At 44.1% G+C, this 23,754-nt stretch overlaps 1 protein-coding gene, 1 long non-coding RNA gene and 1 pseudogene across 3 annotated transcripts in view; all 3 read right to left on the bottom strand.

Moving 5' to 3' along the window:
- Positions 1-1,023: 1,023 nt before the first annotated feature.
- Positions 1,024-13,771, bottom strand: LOC147846298 (uncharacterized). The gene is made up of 2 exons (XR_015478353.1): positions 13,145-13,771; positions 1,024-2,435 (listed from the first exon to the last, which is right to left on the bottom strand). It is a non-coding gene; the product is annotated as an uncharacterized LOC147846298 (long non-coding RNA).
- LOC147846296 (uncharacterized) overlaps positions 4,079-23,754 on the bottom strand; it is a 58,594-nt gene continuing 38,918 nt past the window's right edge. The window contains exons 1-3 of one of the 2 annotated variants that reach the window (XM_087240595.1): positions 18,476-19,041; positions 16,536-18,352; positions 4,079-6,767 (exon numbers count right to left, since the gene is read on the bottom strand). In XM_087240595.1, coding sequence (XP_087096721.1) covers positions 5,249-6,559 — 1,311 coding nt within the window. In that variant the 5' untranslated portion in view covers positions 6,560-6,767; positions 16,536-18,352; positions 18,476-19,041 and the 3' untranslated portion in view covers positions 4,079-5,248. Of the gene's footprint in view, positions 6,768-16,535; positions 18,353-18,475; positions 19,042-23,754 lie in introns of those variants that run through there. The other variant, XM_087240594.1, reaches the window with a different exon arrangement.
- On the bottom strand, positions 11,603-11,758 carry LOC137488406 (U2 spliceosomal RNA; annotated as a pseudogene).

Genomic DNA, 23,754 nt, shown 5'->3' with positions numbered 1-23,754 from the left:
GGACCGCCTCCTCCCTTTGTTTGTCGGCCACCACGTTTTGAGGGGCGGCCATTTTGTTACCTTTCAGTCTGTTGGCAAAACTTTTGGGACAATCTCTAAAAAGATGATTATTGTCTCCGCAGAGATTGCACCGCCTGCCATTGGTACACTGCTCAAAGCTGTGCCCAATTTCTTTGCACTTCCCACAAATCATTTCTTGGCATGCTTCAGCTAAATGCCCAAACTTGTTGCACTTTCTGCAGAGTTTGGGCATGCCCTGGTAGTGAATGTAGCCCCTGTTCTCACCCAGCACAATCATAGAGGGCAGATGTCTCAGGCCTTGGAAGCCCCCGGCATCTTCCCATTGTTTAATGGGGATCCGCCAGGAGCAATTCCAAATGCCATCCTCATCAAGCACCTTAACTGGCTGTCCACGAACCGTGCAAAATCTGCCCAGCCAGACACAAATGTCTTCCCCCGTCACCGTTTCATTGAACATTCGGACAATCACTGTTTTAAGAGTGTTGTCCGAAAGCTTTTCCACAGTAAACATGGAAAACTGGGCTTTAACCGAATCAAATCTTTGCCAAAAAGCATTTAGCAGAGAAGCAGCCTTAAAACTCACATCAAATCCTTTGTTCAGGGGCAGAGTCACAATACAGTTCAGTTCTTCTGGCTTGAAATTTAAAGATTTTTGGATAAGCTTCCTGGAGAAATCCAATCTGGACAACTCCAGGAGCTTCCCATTAACTGTTTTGAAATTAAAACGCACGCTGTGGTGCCTCCGCATGCCGGCACGAGCAGCCGACATGGTGGAGGCACCTACAGCTCCCTAAAAAACACCAATAAATTTAAAACCAGCAGAATAAATATTTAAAAGAGACCTTACCTTAAAAGACTTTGTAAAACGCAGCCGATGTACCTCTCGCAGGTCTTGGTAAGCACTACAAAAGCGCTCACCAGGGTGAACCTCCAAGAGGCGATCGCAGTCCCAACCGCGTGACCAGATCAAATATAATACTGATAAGAACAGATTTTCTTTCGAAAAAAATTTATTGACAGCGTTTTCCATAACATTTTCATCTCAAAAAACATATCTTTATCTTTTTTTGTTCACATATTTCCCTTAAAATCTTCCAGAGTAAATGAATAGGAGTAAAACAGAGGATAAATTAAAAGGGTAGGTGTTTTGTGCGAACTTAAAATACAATAATGTTTGTAAAAAGGACATGTTTTTAAAAACAAAAACATACAATGGGGTAAAAAACAAGGCTGTTCAATAAAAATAAAGGATAAAAAATACCATAAACAATAAACCAATAAAACTGGCCTAAAACTTGTTGGCTAGTCACCATTTTAACTAAGCACTGGACTTAATGGAACTAAAGCAAAACAAAACACACTATAAAACATTTTTGCACACTTTAAAAGACAATAAAACACAGACAATAAACATAAAATTTCCCTTTAAAAAAACTTGGTTCTTGGAAGAAATAAAAGTGTATGTTGTGCAAAAAGTCTTTGTGTGTGCGTGTGTTATGTTAAAAGAGAGAGAGTCCAGGCGCAGCGTTGATAAAAGCGAATAAAACCGGTCCAGTAAAAACAATGTAAAAGCGTAGACGCAATACAAAGAAATAAAATCATTTCTTTGTCCCGGATCGAGGGTGAGTCCTAACAATAAAATCCATTCACACCAACTCTCCAGGCCGGTCACAGTCCCTGTGTTTCAGGGGCATAGCGGAGATCCCCCTCCTCTGGCCTGCTGGCCCGCTGTTCCCGTAGCCAGAGTGGTGAGGGTGCATCTACGGGCGGCCAGGTACGGTGGTGGCCGGGACCTCCTCCGTTTGACCCCGGCCCCCTTGGCCTCTTGTTAAGGTACGGTACCCCTGTAGCGTGGTTGCTATCATTCTCTTTGTCCCTTGAAGGGGTACCGTGACCTGCTTCCCCACCAGCAGGTTTCTTGAGACCCAGATGGCATCCTTGATGGCGGTCAGGGTGAGCCAGAGCGCTGTAAAATCCTGTTTTGTCATGTCTTTCACGCCCTGGCCCACCCCATGGATGAAAAGGTGGTAGTCCATCTGGGCCCTCCCCGCCGGCAGGTACTGATGATACAGGGGGCCGGTTCTGGCCCACAGGTCCCGCGCAGCGCCGCACTCCCAGAGCAGGTGCCGCACGGTCTCTGGGCATCCACACCCAGGCCGTGGGCAGGTGGGGTTCTTGGCCATGCCTCTGGAGTGCATAACCGCCCTGACCGGGAGGATCTCATGTGCCACCATCCACAACAGGTCCTTGTGTCCGTTCTGGAGAGCTGGGTGGGCCACGTTTCTCCACACTTGTTGGGCCTCACATAATGTGAGGCCCGGCACCCGACTCACCGTCTCTCGATCCTGAACAAGAGAAATGAGAGCCTTGTGGTTAGTCAAAATGGTGACATCGTTGGTCTCTAAAACATACTTCTTTAAAAATTTCTTTATAAAATCATATTCTTTTGAGAGGTTAAAAGCAACTGGCGTTTTCAAGTCTGGAGTTAAAACCTTTAAAGACCGTAGGTATGACGTATCGTATCTAAAATGGAGGGCGGTGAAGCGGCTGGCTAAAAACAGGTAGGGGTCCGGGAGGCCTTTTCCGCCATTCTCTGTTTTTTTCTTTACCACCTCCCTTCTCAATCTTTCCCATTTGGACCCCCATATGAAGTAAAACACCGCCCTCTCCAACTCCAGCAGGAAGTGCCTTGGTGGGCTAAAAACAGAGCAGACAAGAAGCATTAAGGGTAAAATCACCGTTTTATAAATTAAAATTTTACCCTCTATAGTCAACTGTCTTAAAACCCAAAAGCCCAAACGCTGTCTAACTTTCCTTAAAATGTCATTCCAGTTTTCCTGACCTCCTCCCTCTTTATCAAATTTCACTCCTAAAACTTTAAAATGATCATCCCTTCTAAAAACCATGTCAAGCCCCTCTGGTTGGATGTTGTCCCACGGCCCGAAGAGCTGGGCCTCGGACTTGTTTCTGTTCAGTTTTGCGCCCGAGGCCCGACCGAACCAGTCGGTCAAATCCATGGCTCTTCGGGCCGTTGACAGGTCTGAAGTTAAAATTGTGACATCATCCATATATAAAAGACATGTTACATCTAACCCACCCGTTCCCGGTACTTTAAAACCCGAAATCCATTTGTCCCTTCTCAAGATCTGTGCCAGTGGCTCTATGCAAGCCACATACAGGAGCGGAGATAAAGGACACCCTTGACGGACGCCGCTGTGGATATTGACAGCTTTTGATAAATGCCCATTAACGATAATTTTACTATTTAAGTCCTTGTATAGTAGTCCCACCCAGGCTATAAATTTCCCTGGAAAACCCATTTTTTCCAGAACCTTAAAAAGGAACTGGTGCGAGATTCTGTCAAATGCTTTTTCGAAATCTAGATTTAGGACTACTAGTCGAATATTTCTGTCTCTCGCATAACAGATGGCATCTCTGATCAATAGCAGACTGTCTGTGATCTTCCTCCCGGGCACAGCGCAAGCTTGATCCGGGTGGATTACGTCTTCTAAAACCATCGACATACGCGTTGCTAAAATTTTGCTAAAAAGTTTACAATCACAGTTTAAAAGTGTAATCGGACGCCAATTCCTGAGGTCGGTTTTGTCACCTTTTTTAAAAAGAAGTAAAACTGTCCCTATTCTAAAACTATCTGGAAGTTTGTTAAAATTTTGAAGTTCGTTAAAAACAGTTAATAAATCTTGTGCTAAAATATCCCAAAATGTGGTGTAAAACTCTGAGGGAAGCCCGTCTGATCCAGGCGACTTCCCTCGTTTAAAATCTTTAAGAGCTTTAAAAATTTCTAAAACAGTAAAATCTTGAGATAAAACAGCACAATTCTTATCAACTTTTCCTTCTAAAAATTCTAAAACTTCCATTAAAATATCATTGTCAATTGTTTTCTCGTCGTATAACCTTGAATAGAAGGACTCTACTTCTTTTAAGATACCCTCTGTGGTTTTTATTTCATTCCCTTGATTTTTTAAAACTGTTATTGCCCCCCATTTTGAGATTATTTTCTTAAAAAAGTAACGTGTACATTTTTCCCCTTCCTCAATTTCTTTTTCTCTACTTCTTAAAATGGCGCCTTTAGCTTGGTTTGTTGTTAAAATTAACATTTCTTTTTTCACTTCTTTTATTTCTTCGTTAAAATCAAATCCCTCGTTTAAAAGGTTAAAATATCTTTGTAGTCTTTTTTGCAGCCCCTTCATGCATCTTTTTTCTTTGTTTTTTTTGTCCCTCCCTACTTTTTTAAAAAACTGTGTAGTCCGAGTCTTAACCATCTCCCACCATTGTGCTCGTGTTTCGTAAAAGTCCTGGAGGGTCTGCCATTGGCTGAACTGCTCTCTGTATTCTCTCGCTATTTCTTTCTCTTCTAACAGAGAGCAGTTCAGCTTCCACAGCCCTCCGCCTACCGTCACACCAGGGGGCAGTGAAAGGGTGCACGACAGCATGAGGTGGTCTGAAAAGAAAAGGGGGGTTAATCTTGCATCGGTTGGTGGGCAGTTGCGTGCAAACACATAGTCAATGCGAGAGGCTCTGGTACCATCACCACTAAACCAGGTGAAGCCCTCCTCTCTCTGATGCGTGGTTCTAAAACAGTCCACTAATTTAAAATCCCTGACTAGTGCCTGCATTAAAACCGATGTTTTATCTAATTTAAAATCCTCCCTTCTTCTCCTGTCTTTATGGGTTAAAACACAGTTAAAATCCCCTGCTAAGATAAAAGGAACCCTCCCCAGCATGTGGGGCTGCAAATCTTCAAAAAGCTCATATCTCTCGTTTTTATCATAAAAACCGTACACATTAAGAACATTGATATCCCTGTCTAAAAAGCTCAGGTTGACTAAAATTGCCCGTCCGTCTCTTATCACTGTGCTCCCCTTCACCAAGATGTGTGGGTTGTTTATTAAAACAGCTACCCCGTCATTTTTATTAAAATTGGAGCCACTCCATATGGAGGGTCCTTGGGTCCAAAGTTTTTCCCATTTGGTGTATTTTGTTAAAAATGGTAGTGCACATTCTTGTATTAAAAGGACGTCGGATTTAAACGTTTTTAAAAGGGATAATATGCTCTGTGCTCTTACAATGGATTTCACGCTTCTCACATTAATGGTTGATAAGGTGATATCCATGAGCACATGGTTTAAAAGAACATGAGCTTAAATAAATAACAATGTTAAAACTACAAAGATGTCAATTTAAAACTGTTAAAATCTTACTAAAGTCATGTCTTTTCTTGTAACACACTCCCCTCCTCGCCAGGAATTATCCCTGATTTGTTGGGGTGTGTGTCTATCGCCTCTAAATCCACAGAGATATTCTCTTGTGTTTCTTTTGGCGATGATGATATTAGCTTTACGTGCAAGAAAGACACCTCATTTGGGGATACGAGAGGCCACACACGATTCGAAATAGTTACGTGAGAACTATCCGAATCGTGTGATACTCTCACTTTCTTCTCTGTATCAAACAGAGGAGATCCCGCAGGTCTTTTCTGCACCTGAGCACTTGGGAGTGAAACATTGATTTCACTCCCCTCTGAAGCCTCCACTATCTCCGAGACGGTGAGGAGAGAGGAAGCTGTGTCTTCCTCCTCTTTCCTCTCTAAACTCACTTCTGATTCGACAGCTTCCCCTCTCCTCACCTCAACCGATTGTGACTCCGCCCCCTTGGCCGCCCCGCCTCCTCCTTCTTGGCCGGTCCCCGAAGCCGACGGCAAACTTTCGTTTCCCGCCAAAACTTCAGGGACCGCCTCCTCCCTTTGTTCCTCGGCCACCACGTTTTGCAGGGCGGCCATTTTGTTGCTTTTCACTCTGTTGGCAAAACTCTTAGGACAATCTCTGAAAAGATGGTTAGTGTCTCCACACAGATTGCACCGTCTGCCATTGGTACACTGCTCAAAGCTGTGCCCAATTTCTCTGCACTTCCCACAAACTAGCTCTTGGCATGCTTCAGCGAGATGCCCATTTTTCCCACACTTCCTGCACAGTTTGGGCATCCCCTGATAATGGATGTAGCCCCTGTTCTCCCCAAGCACAATCATAGAAGGCAGATGTCTCAGGCCCTGGAAGCCCTCGGCGTCTTCCCACTGTTTAATGGGAACACGCCAAGAGCAGTTCCAGATGCCGTCCTCATCTAAAACCTTGACTGGCTGGCCACGAACAGTGCAATATCTACCCAGCCACACGCAGATATCGTCACCAGTTACTGTTTCATTGAACATTCGGACAATCACTGTTTTAAGAGTGTTGTCCGAAAGCTTTTCCACAGTAAACATGGAAAACTGGGCTTTAACCGATTCAAATCTTTGCCAAAAAGCATTGAGCAGAGAAGCAGCCTTAAAACTCACGTCAAATCCTTTGTTCAGGGGCAGAGTCACAATACAGTTCAATTCTTCTGGTTTGAAATCTAAAGCTTTTTGGATAAGCTTCCTGGAGAAGTCCAATCTGGACAACTCCAGGAGCTTTCCATTTACAACTTTGAAATTAAAACGCACGCTGTGGTGCCTCCGCATGCCGGCACGAGCAGCCGACATGGTGGAGGCACAGACAGCTCTCTAAAAACAACAATAAACTTAAAACCAGCAGAATAAATATTTAAAAGAGACCTTACCTTAAAAGACTTTGTAAAACGCAGCCGATGTACCTCTCGCAGGTCTTGGTAAGCACTACAAAAGCGCTCACCAGGGTGAACCTCCAAGAGGCGATCGCAGTCCCAGCCGCGTGACCAGATCAAATATAATACTGATAAGAACAGATTTTTTTTTTTTTTTTATTATCAAAATTCACATTACAGACATTACATGTACATTACTCTTACACCAAAATTCACCTTATATCCCAGCAAGAAAAACCTAATTTTAACACTGTTTCATCTATCCCACTCCCACTCTTGGTAGACCTTTCCAAATTTTCTTAGTTTCCTCCTCCCCAAACAAGACCTTATGCCCTTTTACTATTGTCCCTATTCTACTCAGTAATTTTAACCACAAGGTCTCGGGTGCCAAATGGTGTATTTTCTTCCTTAAACATTCTGTTCTCCACTCCCACAGTACACATTTTCCTTCTGAGATTACCTCCCAGACTACTCTTGCTCTTTTTTTCTTTACCCCTCCTAATCCTTCCCCATATATGACCAGATCTCTTGTTAGTATTGGCCCCTTCCATTCCTCCCACCAAGACATCACCAATCTCCATAGCTTAGTTGCCCCTGGGCACCCCCAAAAGGCATGCTCCACCGTTTCCTCCCCACCACAGCCTACTGGGCATTTTGGCGACTTTCCAGAGCCATGTCTATATAGCCGTTCTCGCACTGGTAGCCGGCCCAAAGCCGCCAACCAATTTACATCCTTGCAGGTCCCGGTCAGGTACCCTGACTGCAACATTGCCCAATTTAGTTTCCGTGTGCCCACACTTGTCGCTGAGCCCTGCGTCATTTCATCACGCATTCTATTATATAGCTGTTTGTGTTGCAGAATCAGGGACTGATCTAAACACCACTGTTTTCCTACCACAAAATCTACCAACCGTTGATAATACGCTGGTCTGTAGGTCGACCATGGCACTGTTCCTCTCCAAGGACTGATTGATCTAAATGTGTAGGCTAACCAAAAGCGGGCCAAGAACCTAGCTTTATGCTCTACCTCCTGTGTAGCCAATCTGGCCGCAGTTGAAAAAACAGTGCTTCTATCTTAAGGGGGATACAAGGGACTCCCCTGCCTCCCTCCCCTATGCTGTTAAACATTTGCGTCCTTGCCACCATTTCCGTGCCCCCCATCCAAAGAAAGGAGAACACTTCTCTCTCTAATCTTCTCCCACACAAATGTGGGACAGGGAAAACATAAGCTAAATAATTTAGATTCGGAAGGAGGTCTGCTTTTACCACTTCCAACCTTCCCCACAAAGACAGCCTCCTCGACCCCCACCTGGCTATTTTGGCTTTGACTGCTTTTAATCTGGCTTCCCAGTTTTCCCGGTCACTATTCCTTCTGTAAAACCTGACTCCTAAGATCTTTAAACCATCTGCACAAAGATTGTAACCACCCGGCACATCTTCCCTTGCAGCCCACCGACCTGCAAACATTATCGAGGATTTATCCACATTGACACGTGCCCCTGAAACTTCACAAAACCCGTCGAGGATCCTGCCTGCCACATCAAAATCCCGGTCGGAAGTCAGGAACAGTGTCATGTCGTCTGCGTACGCTGCCACCTTGGCGCACACCCCTTTTCCCCCTGGCAGATGTATGCCATTTAGTAAAACTGCCTTTCTCAGAGCTGCCAAAAAGGGCTCCAAGGACAGGACATAGAGTAAGGGGGACAAGGGACACCCCTGCCGCACTCCCCCCAATTGTTCTACCCTTCCTGAATACTGCCCATTTATTTTTATTCTACTAAACACCCTTGTATACAGTAGCTTTACCCATGACCTGAACACAGGACCGAACCCTGCTTGAGCCAGGGTGGCCATTAAAAAACCGTGACTCACCCTGTCAAAAGCCTTCTCCTGGTCCAGACTCAGGATTGCCAGAGGCAACTGACGCTGCTCCACCCAGCTTAGCACATCTCTGACTAAAGCCAGATTCAGACCACCTGACCTTCCCGGCACCCCGCATGTCTGGTCAGGCTGCACCACAACTCCAATTACCTTCTTAAGCCTTTCCGTAAGTACCTTGGCCAGCACCTTGTAATCTGTAGTTAGCAAGGTTATTGGCCTCCAATTGGCTAGATCCTTCTTACACCCTTTTTTGTGCACCAGTGTCACCAAACCTGTCCTCATTGTTACTGGCAACTCATTCCTTTCCAAACTCTCTTCATAGACATTTACTAGATCTATGCCTATCCACGGCAGAGCTAACTTATAAAATTCTCCCGGGAGGCCATCACACCCTGGAGCTGTCCCCTTTTTTAGCGTTGCTATCGCAGAGCTCACCTCCTGAAAAGTCAAAGGACTTTCCAGTGTCTCTCTGTCCTCCTCCTTCAACACACCCTCCAGCTTATCCAAGTATCTACCAAAGGAATCTTCCGTTCCTCCTTTTTTTCCAAACAATTCTCTATAAAAGCCTTCTGCAATGCCCAACATTCCTTGTATTGTAATTTCTTCTCCACCATCACTCTTCAACCCCTCTATTAGGCTGCGATGTTGTCTACTCTGTACGGATGTAAAGAAGTATTTTGTAGGCCTCTCATCAAAGAGACGCTTCTGCGTGCCCGACCACAAAAGGAAGGACTTGGCCCTACTCCAATACTGATCCTTTATGACACCTTGAAGGTATCTTGCCCTTGCCCACCCCTGAGCCGTCCCCAGTGCCCCATTACCCCATAGTAATTGCAGTTCTTCTGACCACCGTCTTCTCTCGGCCTGCTTGTTTTTAGCCTTTTCCCTACCCCAGCTATGACAAAAAAAGGCCACTCTCTCCTTAAACCCCTCCCACCAATCCCCATGGTTTTTATAGAAACCACGAAGATTCTTCCACCCAGCCACTAGATTATAAAGAGCAACACAAAAAGTCCTATCTTCTAGGAAAGAAGTGTTAAATCGCCACATGCCTCTCCCTCTCTCCATTCCTCCAACCTCCACTCGTACTCCAACTTAAACATGATCTGAACACCACATTGGCTGCTGAGTATATTGGCCTACTTTCACGCCAGCTTGAAAAATTAAATAGTCCAGCCTAGACCCCATTTGTCTACTATTTTGCCAGGTATTCCCTGGCTTATGGCCTCCTGCTTCCCGAAAGGAGTCTTTTAAATTAAATTCAGCCATCAAAAAGGTCAACTCTTTACCTGAGTCATTGTCTAAGGACATATTGAAATCTCCCCCCAAAACAAAAATTCTGTTAGTAAATAAACATGGCTTCAAAACATTTAGAAACCCTTTCCTATCCCCGATCTTACTCGGAACATAAACATTAATAAAACGGAAAGCCACTCCCCTCCACCTAGCATCCACTACCAAGATTCTCCCAGGGATTAATACACTTATTATTTCCAATTGGAAGTCCCACGAATAAAACAAAATTCCCACTCCATCTGCTTTAACATTCCCCGCACTCCAGCAGGAAGGCCCAACCTCCCAACTAGCTGAGAAATGATCGCAGTCCTCTTTTCCCTGTAAGTGACATTCTTGCAGAAAACAAACATCAAAATTAGATATTTTCAGTGAAAGAAAAACTGAAGTCCTCCTCTGTAATCCCCTTAACCCCCTTGCATTCAAAGTAGCCATTCTTAGACATGCCATAATGTTCCCCAAATAAAGATATAAAAACCCTTATTCAGTTTGCCCACTTTTCTTTCTCACACTTTTCCTTCTCCCACCCCTCCCCAAAGAATATTCCATATTTCCTCCAATCCCCCTTTCCCCCCTGCCCTCCTCTTGCCTATTTGAGCCCACCCCCTTACCCAAGCTTTCTTCAGTCTCCATTGTCGCTTCCCCTCCTGAAAGGTCCAAGTCCATGTCAAGTTGACTCAACTTCCCCTCCCAGCCCTCTTCAATCTCACCCTCCTGAGGCTGGAGTTTGGTACACTTTTGTTCACGTTCCTCAGGCTCTTTTTCGTTAGGCCTCCGCCTCCTCATTCCCAGCCCTGCATCTCCCGCCACACCTTCCTGCTGCTGGGCTGAGTCGCTGGATAGCTTCGCCTCCTCTGTCTCCTCCAACATCCCACGAAGGGCTTCGGTCACATCAAACTCTGACCACTCCTGCGATGGTGCCACCAGCGATGATTCTCCCAGGTCCTTTCCTTGCTCTTCACCGCCACCATCACGCTTGGCCCCAGTCTGGTCCTTTTCTGCTCTTACTGGCTTTTCACCTGAAGGGCCTGCCTCCTGGGACTCCAGCAAATGATCAAAGTCTGCCTGAAGGTCATGTCTTTCTTTGAATAAACTGGCGTAGGATTTCTGTCTTCTTGGGCATGTTCGAAACAAATGATCCTTTTTCCCACACAGGCTACAGGTCTTTGGTTCTGGACAGCCAGAGGCCTCATGCTCAGCCGATCCACAATGACGGCACCACTGGCCCACACAGTCCGCCTTTACGTGGCCCTGAGCGCCACACTTCCTGCAGTACACTGGCTGGCCTGGGTAATGCAAGTAGCCTCTATTGGACCCAATAAAAAAGGATCCAGGTGGGTGCACAATCCCTCCTGGCGATCCTGCATCCGCTCTCAACTTTACAAGGTATCGCCTTTTCCCATTCCAAATGCCAAACCGATCCTTCAATCGCTCTCCTCCCTTCACAGAATCACAGTACCTGGCCAAAAAGGTTAAAACATCGCCATCTTCCACAAAAGGATTGTACATGTGGACAGTGAGCGGCAAGAAATCTTGAGCAAATGCCAGCAAATGCCTGCCAGCTTTGGATGGCCACTTTTCCTTCCCCATGCTTCATTGAAAGCCACACAGTCACTCAGTTGGAAGAACGTCAGATCCATAAAACCAGCCGAGGCAAAATCTTGCAAGCAAAAAATCAATGAAGCAGACATACCAAAAACTCCTCTTAGCACCTCCATCACCAAGAAATCTCTTCCAAACTTCTTCTTAATCTCCGCTAATGTTTCCTTTTCCACCAGAATACGAACGGTATTTTTCAGCCGCACCAGCATGGCCGGCCATTGCGTCTCTTCTCTCGCAGGATCCATTTATCCAGTTCAATCTATAGTGCCCGGGTAGGGCACGTATCAGATATTAAACTGATAAGAACAGATTTTTCTTTCGAAAAAAATTTATTGACAGCGTTTTTCATAAAATTTCCCTCTTAAAAACATATCTTTATCTTTTTTAGTTCACATATTTCCCTTAAAATCTTACAGAATAAATGAATAGAAATAAAATAGAGGATAAATTAAAAGGGTAGGTGTTTTGTGTGAACTTAAAATACAATAATGTTTGTAAAAAAGACATGTTTTTAAAACAAAAACATACAATGGGGTAAAAACAAGGCTGTTCAATAAAAATAAAGGATAAAAAATAAAACCATAAACAATAAGACAATAAAACTGGCCTAAAAATTGCTGGCTAGTCACCATTTTAACTAAGCACTGGACTTAATAGAACTAAAACAAACAAAACACACGATAAAACATTTTGGCACACTTTAAAAGACAATAAAACACAGGCGATGAACATAAACTTTTCCTTTTAAAACTTGTTTTTTGTAAGAAATAAAAGTGTATGTTGTGCAAAAAGTCTTTTGTGTGTGCGTGTGTTATGTCAAAAGCGAGAGAGTCCAGGCGCAGCGTTGATAAAAGCGAATAAAACCGGTCCAGTAAAAACGATGTAAAAGCGTAGACGCAATACAAAGAAATAAAATCATTTCTTTGTCCCGGATCGAGGGTGAGTCCTAACAATAAAATCCATTCACACCAACTCTCCAGGCCGGTCACAGTCCCTGTGTTTCAGGAGCATAGCGGAGATCCCCCTCCTCTGGCCTGCTGGCCCGCTGTTCCCGTAGCCAGAGTGGTGAGGGTGCATCTACGGGCGGCCAGGTACGGTGGCGGCCGGGACCTCCTCCGTGTGACCCCGGCCCCCTTGGCCTCTTGTTAAGGTACGGTACCCCTGTAGCGTGGTTGCTATCATTCTCTTTGTCCCTTGAAGGGGTACCGTGACCTGCTTCCCCACCAGCAGGTTTCTTAAGACCCAGATGGCATCCTTGATGGCAGTCAGGGTGAGCCAGAGCGCTATAAAATCCTGTTTCGCCATGTCTTTCACGCCCTGGCCCACCCCATGGATGACGAGGTGGTAGTCCATCTGGGCCCTCCCCGCCGGCAGGTACTGATGATACAGGGGGCCGGTCCTGGCCCACAGGTCCCGCGCAGCGCCGCACTCCCAGAGCAGGTGCCGCACGGTCTCTGGGCATCCACACCCAGGCCGTGGGCAGATGGGGTTTTTGGCCATGCCTCTGGAGTGCATAACCGCCCTGACCGGGAGGATCTCATGTGCCACCATCCACAACAGGTCCTTGTGTCCGTTCTGGAGAGCTGGGTGGGCCACGTTTCTCCACACTTGTTGGGCCTCACATAATGTGAGGCCCGGCACCCGACTCACCATCTCTCGATCCTGAACAAGAGAAATGAGAGCCTTGTGGTTAGTCAAAATGGTGACATCGTTGGTCTCTAAAACATACTTCTTTAAAAATTTCTTTATAAAATCATATTCTTTTGGGAGGTTAAAAGAAACTGGAGTTGTCAAGTCAGGGGTTAAAACTTTTAACGTGCGTAGATACGACCCCATCCAGAACCTTGCCATGGCTGCAGTTTTGTTCTCTCTGGATGGGGTCGTAGCATATTTAAAATGGAGGGCGGTGAATCGGCTTGCTAAGAACAGGTGGGGGTCCGGGAGGCCTTTTCCACCGTTTTCCGGTCTTTTCTTAACAACTTCTCTCTTGATACGTTCCCATTTGGACCCCCACAGGAAGTAAAAGACCGCCCTCTCCAACTCCAGTAAGAACCGTCTCGGTGGGCTAAAAACAGAACAAACAAGTGACATTAAGGGTAAAATCACAGCTTTAAAAATCAAGATTTTGCCCTCAAGTGTCAACCCTCTCAAGCCCCAAAACCCCAGTCTTTGCCTGACTTTCCCTAATATCTCTTTCCAATTTCCCCGACCTCCCCCTTCTCTGTCAAAATTTACTCCTAAAATTTTAAAATGATCGTCGCGTTTAAAAGCTATGTCCAGTTCCCCTGTATTAATGTCGCCCCACGGCCCGAAGAGCTGGGCTTCAGACTTGTTCCTATTTAGTTTTGCACCTGAGGCCCGACCGAACCAGTCGGTCAGATCCATTGCTCTTCGGGCCGTTAAAAGGTCAGTCGTTAAAAGGGTGACGTCGTCCATATATAAAACACAGGTAGCTGTCAGTCCCCCAGTCCCTGGTAGGTTAAAACCTTTGACCCATTTGTCCCTTCTCAAGATCTGTGCCAGTGGCTCAATACAAGCCACATACAAAAGGGGAGATAAAGGACACCCCTGACGGACTCCGCTGAGTATATTAACAGCTTTGGATAAATGCCCATTTACTAGGATCTTACTGATCAATGAATCATATAATAAGCCCACCCAGGCTATAAACCTCCCTGGAAACCCCATTTTTTCCAGAACCTTTAAGAGGAAATGGTGCGAGATGCGGTCAAAAGCTTTTTCAAAGTCTAAATTTAGGACTATAAGCTGAATATCTCTGTCTCTCGCGTAACAGATGGTGTCTCTGATCAGTACCAAGCTGTCCGTGATCTTCCTTCCGGGCACAGCACAAGCTTGATCCGGGTGGATCACGTCTTCTAAAACGGTCGACATACGCGATGCTAAAATTTTGCTAAAAAGTTTACAATCGAAATTTAAAAGCGTGATTGGTCTCCAGTTTTTTAAGTCAAATTTGTCCCCTTTTTTATGAATTAAACTAACTGTCCCTACTCTAAAGCTTTCTGGGAGTTTGTCCAGTGTTTCAAATTCTTTAAAAACGGTCAACAATTCGTGTGCTAAAATATCCCAAAACTTTATATAAAACTCAAGGGGAAGCCCGTCCATACCGGGGGACTTCCCCTTTTTAAACCCTTTTAAAACTTTGTTCAGTTCTAAAAGTGTAAAATCCTGGGATAAAAGCACCTCGGGCGTTTTAACTTTTTTATCTAAAAAAGTTAAAACCTCCTTTAAAATGTCGCCATCTAAAACTTTTGGACTATATAAGTTACTATAAAATTGTTCGACCTCGGTTAAAATCCCTTTTGTGTCTTTAATTTCCCTCCCTCTTGAATCTTTCAAAGTAGTTATTGACCCTCCCTTTGTTATGATTTTTTTGAAAAAATATCTTGTGCACTTTTCCCCCTCTTCTATTTCTTTTTCTTTACTTCTTAAAATCACCCCAATACTTTTATTTTTTGACAAATCTGACATTTCTTTTTTAACTTCTTTTTAAAACCAATTAAAAGCACATTAAAAAATTATGTTTCTTCTTGTAGCACTTGCTTTGCCTTATCCCCATAGAGACTGGGGTCAGGGTGACAAGTGCTCACCACCTCAGAAGCCACAGAGGAGCCCTCTTGTGGCTCTTTTGGTGATGATGTTCTTAGCTTAACATGCAGAAAAGAGACTTCATTAGGAGATTCTAAGGGCCACACATGCTCCAGATCTTCCCCTGAGGAACTATCTGTGCACTGTGCAACCCTCAGCTTTTTCTCCTCTGTTTCAAACGGAGGAGATCTCGCAGTTCTTTTCTGCACTTGAGCACAAGGGAGTGAACACTCTTGTTCACTCCCACTGGGGGAGACGCTAACCTCGGAGACGGTAGCCATCGATGATACAGAGTCTGTCTCCCCCTCCTTTTCCTTTTCCTTTCCATTTTTACTTTCCATTTTGGTGTCCTTATCGTTATCTTTATCATTATTGTTATCATTATCTTTTTGGATTTTATCCTCCTGTTCGACCGGTAAAACTGATAAAACTGACTCTGCCCCTGTTGCTGCCCCACCTTCCATTGGTTTAGAGCCCGAGGCTGGCTGGGAGATGTCAGCTCCCGCCAAAACCTCAGGCTCCGCCCCTTCTCTTTGTTCTGAATGCAGCATGGTTGGTGGGGCGGCCATTTTCTGACTTTTTAACTTGTTTGCAAAGCTTTTTGGGCAATCTCTGTAGAGATGGGATGTTTCACCGCAGAGATTGCACCGCCTGCCACTGGTACACTCCTCAAAAGTGTGCCCAATTGCTTTACACTTCCCACACACAATTACTTGGCAAGATTCAGCCAAATGCCCCATCCCGCCACATTTCCTGCAGAGCTTTGGCATTCCCTGGTAGTGAATGTAGCCTCGGTTTTCTCCCAACACAATCATTGAAGGTATTTGACGAAGGCCCTGGAATCCGCTTGGATCTTCCCATTGTTTAATGGGAACTCTCCAAGCGCAATTCCAAATGCCGTCCTCGTCCAACACCTTGACCGGTTGGCTTCGAACCGTGCAAAATCTACCCAGCCATGTTGCTATATCCTCTCCACTCACTGTTTCATTAAACATCCTGACAACCACTGTTTTAAGTGAATTGTCAGAAAGCTTTTCCACAGAAAAAATGGAGAACTGGGTCTTCTGACTTTCAAACTTCTGCCAAAAATCTTGTAGCAGGGAAGCAGATCTAAAACTCAGGTCAAACCCTTTGTTCAGGGGCAGAGTCATTAAGCAATTCAAATCGGATGGTTTAAAATTTAAGGCTTTCTGGATCAGCTTCCTGGAGAAGTCCAGGCGGGACATCCCCAGGAGCTTACCATCAACCTCTTTGAAGTTAAAACGCACACTGTGGTGCCTCCGCATGCCGGCACGAGCAGCCGACATGGTGGAGGCACCTACAGCTTAAAAACACGCTAAAACACTAAAACCACAATAAATAGCCAATAAATATTTAAAACGCCTTACCTTAAAAAATGCAAATCCTTTACCTCTCAAGGGTTGGGAGCTCACAACACAGGAGTAATTGTGAGCCAGGAAACCTCCAAGAGGCGATCGCTGTCACTGCCCGCGAGGTAAGCCCAAGTATAATACTGATAAGAACAGATTTTTTTTTTTCTTTCGAAAAAAATTTATTGACACAATTTCATCGTTTATCAAAAATCACACAAATTTTAAGAACTTTCTTTACATTAGTTGACACTTTTCACTTCTCACTAAAACAATCATAAAACCACACAATAAATCACAATGCACTTCTTAAAAGTCAAAATAAAACAGCATAATACTAAAGGACTACAATTTCACTCTTGAAAACCAACAAAAACATGTATATATAGATGCATTAATAAAATAAAATAAAATGAATGAATTTACAAATTAAGAGAAATAAAATCAGTTCATGTGTACCTAAATATATACATAAAAGCAGAGTGAAATTTTTGTTGTTGTTGCTGTCTTTGTGTTATGATTTTTTGTTTTGTGATTTCTGTTTCAAAGTCCATGTTTGTGTAAAAGTTCGTGAGTGTAGGTTTAGGAGTCAGTGTTTGTGTTAAAAGTCCATGTATGTTTGTGGTGAAAATTCCTTGTTAAAACGAGAGCGAATGATGAAATAAAATGTCCACTAAAAGCACTAAAAGGCCAAAGCTAAAAGAAATAAAAGCAAACCAATAAAAGCCAGTTCAGAAACTAAAAACTCGCTCTTGTGCAGGATCGAGAGTGAGTCTTAACAAGAAAGTCCATTCACTCCAGCTCTCCAAAACAACCACAGTCTCTATGTTTCCGGGGCATAGCGGAGATCCCCCTCCTCCGGCCCGCTGGCCCGCTGTTCCCGTAGCCAGATTGGTGAGGGTGCATCTACGGGCGGCCAGGTACGGTGGCGGCCGGGACCCTCCTCGTGTGACCCCGGCCCCCTCGTCCTAAAGTTGGCGCCCGGTACCCCTCTAGCGTAGATGATACGATGTGCTTTGCCCTGTGGAGGGGCACCGTGACGCCCTTTGCTACCAGCAGGTTCCTGGTGACCCAGATGGCATCCTTGATGGCGTTTAGGGTGAGCCAGAGTGCGGTAAAGTCCTCTTTCTCCATGTCCGTCGCACCCCGGCCCACCCCATGGATGGCTAGGTGGTAACTCATCTGGGCCCCTCCCGCTGGCAGATTCCGTTGGTATAGGGAGCCGGTTGCTGCCCACAGGTCCCGCGCAGCGCCGCACTCCCAGAGCAGATGCCGCACGGTCTCCGGGCTTGAGCATCCGGGCCGTGGGCAGATGGAGGTCTTGGCCATGCCTCTGGAGTGCATTACCGCCCTGACCGGGAGGATCTCGTGTGCCACCATCCACGCTAGGTCCTTATGTCTGTTCTGGAGAGCTGGGTGGGCCGCGTTCTTCCAGGCCTCTTGGGCCTCACCGAGTGTGAGGCCCGGAACCCGACTCACTTGCTCTCGATCCTGCACAAGAGAGATCAAAGATTTATGATTAGTTAAAACAGTGGCATCTTCCTGCTCTAAAAAATGTTTCTTTAAAAATTTCTTGATAAAACCATATTCTTTTGGCAGGTTAAAAGCCACTGGGCACTTCAGATCTGCGGGTATGATTTTTAGATGGCGGAGGTAAGACCCCATCCAGAATCGCACCATTGCTACCGTCTTGTTTTCTCTGGATGGGGTCACCGCATATCTGAAGTGCAGGGCGGTCAAACGGCTTCCTAAAAACAGGTGGAGGTCAGGGAGGCCTTTTCCACCATTTTCTTTCCTTTTCTTAAAGACCTCCCTCTTCACTCTGTCCCATTTGGACCCCCACAGAAAGTAAAAGACCGCCCTCTCCAGATTTAAAAGGAAGAATCTAGGAGGACTAAAAACAGAGCATGTCAGTAAAAGCAAGGGTAAAACAACAGCTTTAAAAATTAAAACTTTTCCCTCTAAAGTTAGTTGTCTTAACCCCCAAAAACCTAGTCTACTCTTAGCTTTCCCTAACAAGTCAGTCCAGCTCCCTCCTCCTCCACCCTCTTCATCAAATTTAATCCCTAAAATTTTAAGATCACTCTTTTTAAAAACCAAGTCTAGACCACCTGTGTCCACCTTCCCCCACGGCCCGAAGAGCTGGGCCTCGGACTTATTTCGATTTAGTCTGGCACCCGAGGCCCGACCATACCATTCTGTCAAGTCCATAGCTCTTCGGGCCGATGCGAGGTTGGTCATTAAAAGTGTTATGTCATCCATGTATAGGACACAGGTGGCCGTCAACCCCCCTGTGCCAGGCACGTTAAAACCATTAATCCATTTGTCCCTTCTCAAGATCTGTGCCAGTGGCTCAATACAAGCCACATACAAGAGCGGGGATAAAGGACACCCTTGACGGACGCCGCTGTGAATATTGACAGCTTTGGTTAGATGCCCATTAACCATAATTTTGCTAATCAGATCTTTATATAGCAGTCCCACCCACTCTATGAACCTCCCTGGAAAGCCCATTTTCTCCAGGACCTTAAAAAGGAACTGGTGCGAGATTCGGTCGAATGCTTTTTCAAAATCTAAATTTAGGACTATTAGCCGATTATCTCTGTCTCTCACGTAACAGATGGCATCTCTAATCAATACCAGGCTGTCCATGATCTTTCTCCCAGGCACAGCACAAGCTTGATCCGGGTGGATTACGTCTTCTAAAACCATTGACATGCGCGTCGCTAAAATTTTTGTAAAAAGCTTACAGTCAAAATTTAAAAGCGTGATTGGTCTCCAATTTTTTAAGTCAGTCTTGTCATCTTTTTTATGTAAAAGTGAAACTATCCCTGTTCTAAAACTATCTGGCAGTCGGTTAGAAGTCTCAAATTCTTTAAAAACAGTTAAAATCTCTTGTCCTAAAATGTCCCAAAAGGTGACATAAAATTCTAGGGGAAGTCCATCCATTCCTGGGGACTTCCCATTTTTAAAACTTTTAAGAGCTTTAAAAACTTCTAGAATTGTAAAATCTTGAGCTAAAAAACTGTTTTCCCTACTTACTTTTTTTTCTAAAAAATTTAAGACTTCTAGTTGAATATATTCATCTGTTTGTTTTTCTTTATACAATTCTTCATAAAAATTTTCGACGCCATTTAAAATTTCTTTAGTTGTGTGCACTTCCCTCCCATTTAATTTTAAACTGTTTATTGTTTGTCCCCGAGTGATTATTTTTTAAAAAAAAATATCTTGTGCACTTTTCCCCTTCCTCAATATGTTTTTCTTTACTTCTTAAAATAAAACCTTTACTTTGAATTTCACTTAAAACTGACATTTCATTTTTTTACCTCTTTTATTTCATCATTAAAATCAAGACCTTCGTTTAAAAGATTAAAATAGCGTTGTAATCTTTTTTGCAACCCCATCATATGTCTTTTTTCTTTATTTTTATTTTTCTTCCCTATATGTCTAAAAAAACCTCTCGTCCAGTCTTTCACCTTTTCCCACCATTGTGCTCGTGAATCGTAAAAGTCCTGGAGGGTCTGCCATTGGCTGAACTGCTCTCTGTAATCTCTAACTACCTCCTCGTCTTTTAGCAGAGAGCAGTTCAGCTTCCACAGCCCTCCCCCTACCGTCACACCTGTGGGGAGTGAAAGAGTGCAAGATAGCATTGTGTGGTCAGTAAAAAAGAGGGGGGTTAGTTTAGCATCAGTTGGCGGGCAGTCTCGTGTAAAAATATAGTCGATTCGAGAGGCTCTGGTACCATCACCACTGAACCAGGTGAAGCCCTCCTCTCTTTGATGCATTGTTTTAAAACAGTCGACTAATTTAAAATCCCTAACCATACCCTGCAATAAAACGGATGTTTTATCCAATTTAAAACCCTCTGTTTTTCTTCTGTCCTTGTTTGTTAAAATACAATTAAAATCTCCTGCTAAAATAAGGGGTGCCCTACCTAATATGTGGGGTTGCAAGTCCACTAAAAGCTCATGTCTTTCATTTTTATCATTAAAACCATATACGTTAATAACCTTAAAACCCTTATCTAAAAAAGTCAGATTAGCTAAAAGTGCCCGTCCGTCTCTTAAAACCGTGCTGCCCTCCACCAAGATATTGGGATTATTAATTAAAATAGCGACCCCATCATTTTTATTAAAATTGGATCCACTGCAAATGGAGGGTCCAGGGGTCCAAAGTTCTTCCCATCTTCTATAGTTTTTTAAAAAGGGCAGAGAACACTCTTGCAATAAAAACATGTCTGACTTAAAAGTTTTTAAAAAGGATAGGATGCTCTGTGCTCTTGTGGTGGACCTCACACTTCTAACATTTATGGTTGAGATTGTGAGGGCCATGAGCAGTATATGGATAAAAGACATGAACCGTTATAAAGACGACAATTAAAAGAGGTTAAACTCACCAATCACGCAGATTAAAAGACGATAAAATCTTTTAAAACTCACGTGTGGTCCTGTAGCATTTCCTCGTCTTTTCCCCCATGGCAATCAGGGGAGGAATTAGAGAAAGTGCCTATCGCCTCAGAGCCCACAGAGACAAGCTCTTGTGGATCTTTAGGCGACGATGTTGTTAGCTTTATGTGCAAAAAAGAGACCTCATTTGGAGACTTGAGTGGCCATTCATGGCTCAGACTGTCCATTTCTGAACCATCTGAGCCACTGACCACTCTTTGTTTCTTCTCTGCATCACACAGAGGAGAGTCTGCAGGTCTTTTCTGCACCTGAGCATTTGGGAGTGAGGCATCACTTGATGCAACACTCACCTCAGAGACGGTGAGGAGAGAGGAGGTCGTTTCCTCTCCCTTTTCCATTCCTATTGGTTCGTTTACCTCCTCTCTCCCCACCTCTACCGACTGTGACTCCGCCCCCGGCAAAACCTCAGGCCCCGCCCCTTCTCTTTGTTCTAAAACCAGCGTGGTCGGTGGGGCGGCCATTTTTTGACTTTTCAGTTTGTTTGCAAAGCTTTTTGGGCAATCTCTATAGAGATGGTCTGAATCACCACAGAGATTGCACCGCCTGCCATTGGTACATTGTTCAAAACTATGTCCAATTTCTTTACACTTCCCGCATACTGTTTCTTGGCACGCTTCTGCTAAATGCCCAAACTTGTTGCACTTTCTACAAAGTTTGGGCATGCCTTGGTAATGAATGTAGCCTCTGTTCTCTCCCAGCACAATCATGGAGGGCAGATGTCTCAGGCCCTGGAATCCTCCGGCATCCTCCCATTGTTTGATGGGAATCCGCCAGGAGCAATTCCAGATGCCATCCTCATCTAGCACCTTAACTGGCTGTCCACGAACAGTGCAAAATCTTCCCAGCCATACACAAATGTCTTCACCAGTCACTGTTTCATTAAACATTCTGACAATCACAGTTTTAAGTGTGTTGTCTGAAAGTTTTTCCACAGTAAACATGGAGAACTGGTCTTTTACAGAGTCAAATCTTTGCCAAAAAACGTTTAAGTGGGAGGCAGCTTTAAAGCTAACATCAAATCCCTTGTTAAGGGGCAGAGTCACTATACAGTTCAGTTCGTCGGGTTTAAATTTCAAGGCTTTTTGGATTAGCTTCCTGGAGAAGTCCAAGCGGGACAACTCCAGGAGCTTTCCATTAACAATTTTAAAATTAAAACGCACGCTGTGGTGCCTCCGCATGCCGGCACGAGCAGCCGACATGGTGGAGGCACCAACAGCTCTCTATAAAACCACACCAATAAAACAGCCAAATCAATAAATACTTAAAACCTTACCTTAAAAGACTTCACGAAAACGCTCAGCCGGTGTACCTCCCAAAGGTAGTGGTGGCCGCTACAAAAGCAGGCACCAGAGTAAACCTCCAAGAGGCGATCGCCGTCCCAGCCGCGTGACCAGACCAAATATAATACTGATAAGAACAGATTTTTTCTTACGAAAAAAAATTTATTGACAGCGTTTAACAATTTTACATAAAATCTCCATCCCAAAAACACATCTTCATCTTTTGTCGTTCACATATTTTCTTTTGAATATAAAACTCACAGAATAAATAAATAAATGCAATAAAATACAGTATAAATTTAAAAAGTGCTATTGTGTGAACTTACAATTCAATGGTGTTTGAATAAAAGACGTGTTTTTAAAAACAAACAACATACAATGGAGTAAAAACAAGGCTGTTCAATAAAATAAAGGCTAAAAACTAAAAACATAGACAATAAAACTGGCCTAAAACTTGTTAGCTAATCACCATTTTAACTAAGCACTGGACTTAAAGGGGCTAAAACAGAAAACACATGTTAAAACATTTTAGCACACTTTAAAAGACAATAAAACACAGACAATAAGCATAACATTTTCCTTTAAAAACATGGTTTTTTGGAAGAAATAAAAGTATATGTTTTGCAAAAGTCTTTTGTGTGTGCGTGTGTTATGTCAGAGATTGCACCGCCTGCCATTGGTACATTGTTCAAAACTATGTCCAATTTCTTTACACTTCCCGCATACTGTTTCTTGGCACGCTTCTGCTAAATGCCCAAACTTGTTGCACTTTCTACAAAGTTTGGGCATGCCTTGGTAATGAATGTAGCCTCTGTTCTCTCCCAGCACAATCATGGAGGGCAGATGTCTCAGGCCCTGGAATCCCCCGGCATCCTCCCATTGTTTGATGGGAATCCGCCAGGAGCAATTCCAGATGCCATCCTCATCTAGCACCTTAACTGGCTGTCCACGAACAGTGCAAAATCTTCCCAGCCATACACAAATGTCTTCACCAGTCACTGTTTCATTAAACATTCTGACAATCACAGTTTTAAGTGTGTTGTCTGAAAGTTTTTCCACAGTAAACATGGAGAACTGGTCTTTTACAGAGTCAAATCTTTGCCAAAAAACGTTTAAGTGGGAGGCAGCTTTAAAGCTAACATCAAATCCCTTGTTAAGGGGCAGAGTCACTATACAGTTCAATTCGTCGGGTTTAAAATTTAAGGCTTTTTGGATTAGCTTCCTGGAGAAGTCCAAGCGGGACAACTCCAGGAGCTTTCCATTAACAGTTTTTAAATTAAAACGCACGCTGTGGTGCCTCCGCATGCCGGCACGAGCAGCCGACATGGTGGAGGCACCTACAGCTTAAAAACATGCTAAAACACTAAAACCACAATAAATAGCCAATAAATAATTAAAACGCCTTACCTTAAATAAAGCAAATCCTTTACCTCTCAAGGGTTGGGAGCTCACAACACAGGAGTAATTGTGAGCCAGGAAACCTCCAAGAGGCGATCGCTGTCACTGCCCGCGAGGTAAGCCCAAGTATAATACTGATAAGAACAGATTTTTCTTTCGAAAAAAATTTATTGACAGCGTTTCCCATTTGTTTCTTACATCACAATAATATTTAAAAAC

This window comes from Danio rerio, chromosome 2, assembly GCF_052040795.2.
Source record: "Danio rerio strain M-AB ecotype USA chromosome 2, GRCz13ab, whole genome shotgun sequence".
In the NCBI taxonomy this organism is placed as follows: Eukaryota; Metazoa; Chordata; class Actinopteri; order Cypriniformes; family Danionidae; genus Danio; species Danio rerio.
The sequence above is the reverse complement of the archived record's forward strand: the minus strand, read 5'-3'. Positions and strand labels throughout refer to the sequence as shown.